This window comes from Phoca vitulina, unplaced genomic scaffold (assembly GCF_004348235.1).
Source record: "Phoca vitulina isolate PV1807 unplaced genomic scaffold, GSC_HSeal_1.0 scaffold8, whole genome shotgun sequence".
Taxonomy (NCBI): Eukaryota; Metazoa; Chordata; class Mammalia; order Carnivora; family Phocidae; genus Phoca; species Phoca vitulina.
Window position 1 is genome coordinate 59,006,595 of NW_022589711.1, and position 8,738 is coordinate 59,015,332.

General features: G+C 52.8%; 1 protein-coding gene across 3 annotated transcripts; it reads right to left on the reverse strand.

Annotated features, from left to right (window-relative positions):
• Nucleotides 1-1,075: 1,075 nt before the first annotated feature.
• ABCF3 (ATP binding cassette subfamily F member 3) lies at nt 1,076-8,304 on the reverse strand. 3 transcript variants are annotated; one of them, XM_032407051.1, is made up of 21 exons: nt 8,134-8,304; nt 7,758-7,905; nt 7,538-7,617; nt 6,978-7,024; nt 6,685-6,782; nt 6,461-6,583; nt 6,027-6,293; nt 5,631-5,711; nt 5,482-5,541; nt 5,327-5,383; nt 5,194-5,216; nt 5,035-5,090; nt 4,720-4,920; nt 4,554-4,630; nt 3,188-3,232; nt 2,977-3,109; nt 2,352-2,440; nt 2,168-2,259; nt 1,848-1,980; nt 1,634-1,721; nt 1,076-1,539 (listed from the first exon to the last, which is right to left on the reverse strand). In XM_032407051.1, exons 1-21 carry the CDS (start codon nt 8,204-8,206, stop codon nt 1,381-1,383), a joined length of 2,130 nt encoding a protein of 709 aa, XP_032262942.1. In that variant the 5' UTR covers nt 8,207-8,304; the 3' UTR covers nt 1,076-1,380. The 3 variants fall into 3 exon arrangements, with proteins under 3 accessions (XP_032262942.1, XP_032262943.1, XP_032262944.1); XM_032407052.1 differs by having other exon boundaries at nt 6,978-7,057; nt 8,134-8,204; XM_032407053.1 differs by lacking the exon at nt 7,758-7,905 and having other exon boundaries at nt 6,978-7,057; nt 8,134-8,217.
• Nucleotides 8,305-8,738: the final 434 nt, after the last annotated feature.

Sequence of the window (8,738 nt, forward strand, 5' to 3'; positions counted from 1 at the left end):
GAGAGCCTGGCAAACAGGCAGGCACGGAGCCCACCCCAGATGGCCCCCGACTGGCCCACCTGCAGGCCTGAGGTTGGGAGTTTGGTGGGGGCTGTGAGAAGGCTCTCAGGATTTTGAGGGTGCGCATGGCCACAGACATGGGAGAGGGAGGGAGGTTGAGGAGGCTGGCCTACGAGTGGCCCTTTGGCCAGCTTCCTGTGTCCATCAGCACCTGCTCTGTAGTTAACAGAGCCTTCCTGTCTTTATTCTCCTTTCCTCCAAAACAGGTTCTTTCCCCCAGCTACCTACACACCACGATAGCCTCAGGGGCTAAGAATCCTAGGTTGAGCTCTGTGACTACAATTCTCCATGAGGCCAGCCAGTTCCTTCTGCAGACTCTGGTTTCTCCGTTATCTTTCAGAAACGCAAGGTTCCTATTTTAGTGCCTCCTACAATTACATATAGCAGCTGAGTCCTCAAGAAACAATTTTATAAGCCATACAACCTCTGTTAAACATCTCCTCCCCGAGATCGCCTCATTTGAAAACAAAGTGCTGTTTCTTCCCACTCGACCCCATTCTCAATTCCCTACTTCCCAGGCCCCTACCTATGTGGTTCGAGGGAAAATAAAGAACATGAAACCACCCAAGCAAAATGGGGACAAAGATAGTTTCTTGGTTTCTCTTCAGCTCCATCTGAGGGTCTAGATCAGAGAAGCAGGGTGAGCCTAAGTCAGAGACCACTGGACTAAGCAGTTGACAAACCATGTTGGAGACCAGCTTACAGCATTAGTTCACTCCCACAAGCAGTGGGGCTGAGGCAGCAGAACCCAAGCCCCCTTCAGCTAAGGCTGAGCCTGGGCTATGGGGAACAGCACCCCAGTGATGTACTACGCTGCCCTTCGGCCCACCTGAAGTCAGGCAGGTGACCTCTGAGGTCCAGCGGCTTTAATGACGTCTCCTTCCAGAGACTCCTTCTGCCACGGCTTCATCTGTATGACTGATAACAGTGTAACAAAAGCCCCAAACCACAGAGCCCACACCCCCTAACAGTGGACAAGTACTGCAGTCCTGCCAGGGAGCAGCAGAGAGGAGGCCAGGGAGATGCAGGGGGAGATTTAATTTACACAGCAGCCACTTGGGGCCCAGTCAGAGCCAGGGCAGTGGGGGGATCTATAGCCAGAGGGCACCTCCCACCCCTTCCCTTGAAGACCAGTCCTCACAGACATTTAGATGCGGCTCCCTGGGTTGTGCAGAGGATGCTCCAGTCAAAAGGAGATTTGGAGATAAGGCTGTCCCCAAAGTCGGGGGAAGTCCGTGGCCTGGAGATGGTTGCCTACATGGTGGCCCAGGGGTCTGAGAGACCAGTCCACGTCCTGGGCACAGTCCTCAGCCTGTGGCCCTAGAGGAAGCCCTCACGGCGGAACTGGTCCTGGAGAAGGGCGCGGTACTGGTCAAACCCGCCCTCGACCCGGGTGACGCCGCCGCCTTCGCACACCCACAACTCCCGGCACACCAACCGGATGAAGCGCTCATCGTGGGACACCAAAATCACACCGCCCTGAAAGAGAGGAGAGCGGGAGGCACTCAGGTTGGGGGGGGCCTCAGGGGTGCTGAGGCTTGGGGAGGAGTGGGCAGCCTGAAGGCACACTCACCCTGAAATTGTTGAGAGCACAGCCCAGAGCCTCAATCGTCTCCATATCCAGGTGGTTTGTGGGTTCATCCAGAATGTAGAAGTTGGGGCTGGAAGGCAGTACCCAGGGAGGCAGGCAGTTATGGGGGTTGGGAGAAAATGAACTCCCCTGATACGAAGACAAGACAAACATTTCCTACTAGGCAAGATGGGGAGAGGAGAAGGCAAGAACTCACCAGGGCATGGTCATCTGAGCAAAGGCTACCCGGCTCTTCTGGCCTCCAGACAAGCTGGCAACAGGGCGCACGGCCAGTTCTCCAGAGACGCCATACCGGCCCAGCTGGTGACGGTACTCCTCCTCAGGCCGCCCTGGAACAGGCCTCACCCCATCAAGTGGCTTCTTGACCCGACTCCCTCCCTTCACCCTCCCCTCAGCCTTACCTCCAAGTGCCCATGTCCTTATCCCTAGACTCAGGGCTCGCTGCTCAGCACCCCACCCCAAGGTAGGCCTAGCTGTAGGGGTCACCTCTTTTCTCGACCCAAATCCCTACGGTACCGGGAAACTTGCGGGCCAGCAGTTCCACAGCACTGACACTCAGGTCCAGCTGCTCCACGTGGTGCTGGCTGAAGTAGCCGATCTTCAGATTCCTACAGGCAGAAAGAGAGGGGGAAAGATGGGGTGGGAGGCGATGCCCATAGAGGAGTGTAGCTACACAGTCGTTGGGGACCGGGGGCTTTACCTGTGAGCATGTCTGATGCCCCGAACAGGTGCCAGGTCCCCCATAAGCAGCTTCAGCATGGTCGACTTCCCAGCCCCGTTCTCCCCAACCTGTCCAAAGAACCATGAGAATGCTGAAGAGCGGACATGTGCAGAACACAGAAGCAAAGGAGGGAAGAACTGGCTCTGACCAATGACTCCTTCAACAACTAAAAAAAATGTTAAGAAACTAGACATAAAAATGAAGGAACTAGTAAAAATGTAAAGGGAATTGACAGCTAAATACCTACTAAGTGCAGGGAACTGAATCCTCCCAGTAACCGAGTGGTAGCTGCTATCTCCACTTAGTGACCAAGCTAGCAATCGGCAGACTCAAGACCTGAAATCTGACCCTGATTTCTCCCTATTCCGTGGTTTGAGAAAACTCAGATCTGAGACTCGGAAGATAAAGTCTTGCCCTACATATTCATAAAATACCACCAAACAGGTTTTCTATCTCTGCAGGGAAGTAGAGCAAAGTCCTTGGCCCAGGCCAACTCCTGCTCCTGCACACCACTTCCCTTTGCAGCTGAGGATCTGGGCCAAGCCACACCACGTGCTGGGATGGGAGAGTCCCAGCTCACGAAACAGAGAAACAGCAACCATACCACACAAATGCGGGACTCGAGATCAGCAGAGACGGAGAGACGGCTGAAGATGACGTGCTTAGGATCATAGTAGAAATCCACCTCATCTAGTTGCAGAATTGGCGGTGAGAACTTCTCAAATCCATCAGGGAACCTGCAGGAGGTGGTGGTGAGGAACATGGGAGCAGCCAGAAACACGAGCTCCCCACCAACCTCTCGGCCCAGCACTCACTTCATCACCACCTCCAACTCCTTGTCCACAGGTTTCAGCTCTGGCCTGAGGAGAGAGGGGGCAGACTAAATTTATGGCTTTATTTATTTTATTATTTTTAAAGATTTTATTTATTTATTTGATAGAGAGAGAGACAACGAGAGAGGGAACACAAGCAGGGGGAGCAGCAGAGGGAGAGGGAGAAGCAGGCTTCCCACCGAGCAGGGAGCCGGATGTGGGGCTCAATCCCAGGACCCTGGGACCATGACCTGAGCCGAAGGCAGATGCTTAACGAATGAGCCACCCAGGCGCCCCTAAATTTATGGCTTTAAAACTAACTTTGTTTGTTCTTATTATACAAGTAGTATACATTCAGAGAAAACTTAGAGAAGGCTTGTACTCCCACCATCCAAACTACATTCTTATTTTAGAATACCTTCTTCTAGTTCACTGTATGCTGAAAAAATAGGGTTATCCTTTTTGTAGGTTTTCGGCCTACCAGTTAAGATACCGTGATAAATATTTCAATGTCACAAAAACCTAAGCCTTTGATTTTAGGCTCGCCTCCCTGCCCTCCTCCAACCAGCACCTCTAGGAAGGTTGCTTTAAGATTAAGCCCCCAATGTTCAACATCATTAGTCATTAAAGAAACGCAAATCAAAACCACCGTGAAATATCACTCACGCCCACTAGGCTGGCTAAAATTAAAAAGACAGATAATAAGTGTTGGCAAGAATGCAGAGAAATTGGAACCCTCGTATATTGCTGGTAGAAATATAAAACGGTATGGCTGCTCTAGAGAACAGTTTGGCAGTTCCTCAAAATGTTAAACATAGAATTAATTATCTTGTAACCCAGCAATTCCACTCCGAGGTATATACCCCAGAGAATAGAAAACATATGTCCATATGAAAACTTGTACATAAATGTTCATAGCACTGTTATTCATAAAAGCCAAAAAAAAAGGAACTTCCAATATCTCTTGACTGACGAAGCAATGGACAAAATGCTGTATATCCTTACAATGAAATACTATCTGACCATAAAAAGGAAGTACTGATACGTGCTACGGCATGAAAGAACCTCGAAAACGTTATGCTAGGTGAAATAAGCCAGGCCCAAAACATCACATGTTATAGGGTTCCATTTATATGAAACGTCCAGAATAAGCAAATAGATTAGAGAAAGTAAATTAGTGGTTGCGTAGGCCTGTGGGCAGCAAGACTAACAGCAGTGTAAAATGCTCTGCTTTCCTGTTGGAGAGGAAACTAAAGCTGGTTTCTAGAAAAGGGGAGATCTAGCATGGGAAGGTAAGGGGTGGTCCGCAAAGTGAGGGAAGAAATTAAGAGACTGGGAGTCAGGGCCCGGTCAAGGGCACTGTACTCACAGCTTCTCCAGCATCTTAAGTTTACTCTGCACTTGAGAGGCTCTGTTGGCATTGTAGCGGAATCGGTCAATGAAAACCTGCGGGCAGACGGCGTCGGCACTGGTCAGGCTCCCTCACCCTGGCCACCTCCGATGCCCACGGGACGGGCCCCCAGCCTGCCCCACACCTGGATATGCTGGCGGTACTGCTGCTGTGCCTCATACTCCCGCTGCTGGTTGAGCAGCCGCTCCTGCTTGCTCTTGATGAAGGTCTCGAAGTCCCCCCGGTAGCCGTCTAGTCGCTGGCTGTGCAGGTGGATGATGTCTGTGGCTATGGCATTCAGGAAGTTGCGGTCGTGGGAGACGACCAGGATTGTAGAGGGCCATGTCTGAGGGGTCACAGGATGGCAGGCCCAGTTTGGGAGAGCAGTCAGCTTCCAGCCCCCCAGGTGTCTTAGAGGCAGACCTTCCCCAGACCTACTCTAACACCTATAGGCACTCACTTGCAGGTAATTCTCCAGCCACAGGATGGCCCTTACATCCAGCATGTTTGTGGGTTCTGGAAAAGTGGGGGAGGATACATTTGGGATTAAAGTGCTATAGAACCTGGATGTTGCTATCCTTCCCCACCCCAAAGTCAGGGTGCCCCCTTTCAAACTCACCATCTAGCAGCAGAAGATCTGGCCTATAGAAAAGAAGAATGTAAGCCTTGAGGTTTTAGGTCAGCAGCTCATGACTTCCCACAAACCAAGGCCCATCCTCCACAGTATCCATACACAGACCCAGGAGACTCACCTAGCAAACAGAGCCCGGGCCAGGGCCAGCCTCATCCTCCAGCCACCTGAGAACTCCCTAAAGAAACGGAGATCACATCAGGGGTAGGTGTTCACCAGAATAGGCAGAGGCAAAGCCAACAGTGTTCACAGCCAAGAATGGCAAGGGCCACTCACCGGGTGGGCTGCTGCTGCATTTTAGGGGTAAAACCAAGCCCAGCAAGAATGACTGATGCCCTAGAAATGAAGAAATGGAAGAACTTGGTTGAAACAGATAACAGAAGGGAAAGGTGAAATCTGAAGGAGGGAAGGGGAATTTTAAATACCTGGCAGGTGCCTTGTCAGCCTCAATCTCCTCCAGTTTGGCATATATTTCCGCCAACTGTGCAGCTTCTGAGCCCTCAGCCCTGGAGTGGGAATGGAGGAAGAGCGCTCAGCCTGACTGGGGGCAGTCTAGGGAGAATGCCCTGGACTCTACGCAGTTGGAGAGCAGGCCACTGACTGCCTTGTTGTCAGGACAGGAATGAACTACAGGAAGCACCTGCTCAAGTCAGGGAGGCCAGTGGGCACTGTGGAAGGAACAGGGCTTTACAGCTCCACAGCGCCAGGATCTAAGCTCTGCTGCTCACTAGGATGAGCGTGCAAGTTGTGGATTGTGGCAGTACGACAGGCACTCTCTGAAGAACCGCGGCTGCTGGTTATTCCCCACCTAGAGCCCTTACCTGCCACTGGCAATCTGGGCACTGAGCTTCCGCTCCCTCTGCAGAAGGTCCTCTCTCATGGTGTCACTCTCTAGCACACTCTGCAGGGCAGGGGTGTCATCTCCAGCAACCTCCTGCTCCACGTGCAGCAGGGAAATGTGGGCTGGAACTCGCAGGCTCCGAGTGGCCAACATCTTCAGGAGTGTCGTCTTCCCCAGCCCATTTCGACCCACCAGCCCATAGCGGCGGCCCCATGCCAGGTTCACATCTGCTCCAGCCAGTAGTACCCTGCAGGGGTAGTAGGAAGAAGACAAAGGGTGCTGCTCCAGAGACAGGTATACAGCGAATTGAACCTCAAAAAACCTAATGTTATTTTAAGCCCCATTTCATCTATCCAAATTCTCCTTTAATTGGAAAAAGAAAAACGTAACCCCTCCAGACTGCCACTACCTCACCTATCGCCAAAAGACACATCAAAGTTCTCAATTCGCACATCATATGATTTGTTCTTGCCAGATGATTCCAACCGACTCTCCTTTCTGCTGCCTGCCTGGCTGGCTGATGCCTCTTCCAAGACCCTTTCAAAGGGAGAAATGAATGGTTTTTAGCATTCCCAGCCACCCTTCCATCCCAATAGAGACTGCTCTATTCTCTTCTCAGCCCTTCTTGCTAAACTCACAGAGGAGTGCTGGTCTTGAGTGTGTCCTTCTCTGAGCGCTTCTCCTGCTTTGCCTTCAGTCGAGCCTCAGCCTTCTCTAGCTTCTTTGCATTCACTGTCTAAAGGTCCAAACACAACCATTTCAGCCTAGGTTGCAGGCTCAGAAAGGAGCCCCAGAAAGAACATCTTAAGTTACCCTGCTTTCAGCAAAAGACATAATCAGAAACCCCCGGAAAAATCCTCCAATATTTAAAGATAGTCAACTTCCACCCCAACCACAGACACAGACCCCTCCCTTTCTTCCTCCTCCTCACCGAGGACTGTTCCCTCTTTAGCAGTCCTGGAAGTTTGGTGCCACAGTCTGTAAGCGATAAGAAAAGCAGTCACCTTCTCCCTGAGGGAAGGGAAACTAACATTTTGAGTAACTAGTATGAACCAGACACAGACATAGACATTTAAAGGAAAGCCTTACAATCCCAGAAATAGCTATCATCCTCCCCATATTTGAACCAAAAACAAACAAAAAAAACCACTTCCCAGATTAAGAATAGAGACTGAGGCAGATAAGCAACTCCTACAAGCTCATGCAGTTGATTAGAAAGTCACAAAATTGGTAAGTAAACCTAAGTGTCCAGCCCCAAGGCCCATAAGCTTCCTACCCTACCTAAGAGCTTGGAAAACTCTCCAACCCTACTCCCTTCATCAATGGCTTCTTTTGCCCTCAGTAAAGACATCAACTAGCTTCTACATCCTTGTTCTGTTGGAAAGGGGTACCAGGAGTCCTGGGCTCCAGGGGAAGGCTGGCTGGGGGGGGGGGGGGGGGAGGCTGAGACAAGGGCAGAGGGCAGCTAGTTCAATCTTCCCTCACTCTCACCGTAGTTTTCTGTTATCTTTGACAACTGGATGGGGGCGTCTAGCAGCACCTGGCTGTTTCCCTGGGTCTGTGGCTCATCCCTTTAGGGTAGGAACAGAAAGCGCAGAGTTAAGAATTGAATAAAAAGCTCTACAGCCATCAGACCTTCTTCCCTTACGTCTTGTCTCCTTACCGTCCGCCCTCCCATCGCCCCCACGAATCCCCCTACCCTGGCACGTACAGGCGCAGAGTGTTGTACATGCGCTGGCACACAGCCCTGATGCCCGCGTCATCCTTGCTGTCCCCGGACACCTCCTGCAACAGTTCCCCCACCGCTTCCACCAGGTCATCCACAGACTCGAAGTCCGCGCTGCCGCTGTGCAAGACGCCTGGGCCGGGCGTGGCAGGTCGAGGAAGATACCGGGCAGGGTAGACACACAAGCCGTTTTAGTCCCCGAAACACGGCCCCACTCCGGGCTCCAGACCTAACCTGCCCTCGGGACAAGAGGTCACGCAGAGGAGAGGCCTAGCAGCGGTCCCGGCACTGCCCTCCCTTAGTCTTTCTCCCAATGACTTCCATTTTGGCCTCCCCAGCGCGCAGATTCGGTTCGGCTCACCCGTCACGTAGTCGAAGACCTGTCCGTCAATTTCGGGGAACTCGCTCCGCAGGATCTCAGCGCAAGTCGCCATGTTCCAGTCGGGCTCCCGTCCGCGCAGGCGCCGTTAGGCGGCAGCCAAGACGCGCCTCCTGCCGGTCTCCCAAAAGCTCGCCCCTCCTTCCAAGGCGCATGCGTAGTGGTGATGTAAGAAAGGCGCGGAGTGCCCGGAACCCGGTGGACCGGGTGAACGGGGCTGGAGGAACCGTGCGCAAGCGCCGCTCAGAGCCTACGCTCGAGCTGCTGTCTCTGCGCTTGCGCAACGCCGTTTCCGCTGAAAAACTAGCCACATGTGCGATTCTCGCTGCCTTCTGGGAGGTGGCGCTCCGAAAGGCGGCGGCGGCGGCGGGGTGCATGGGAGCTCGCGGTTCATCAGGGCGCGAGACGGCCGTGGTCCCGCGGGGGGGAACCTCCCAAGAGACAGGGGGTTGATAAAGCACACGGGCCTCGCTAGATCTCTGCGTTCCCTTGAGGCGCGCCTATCTCAGCGCGCCCAGCGGGGTCCATTTTGGAGGCCACCGAGAGCTCTGCTGACTCATGGTTGGTCCCTGGCCTCTCAGAAGCCT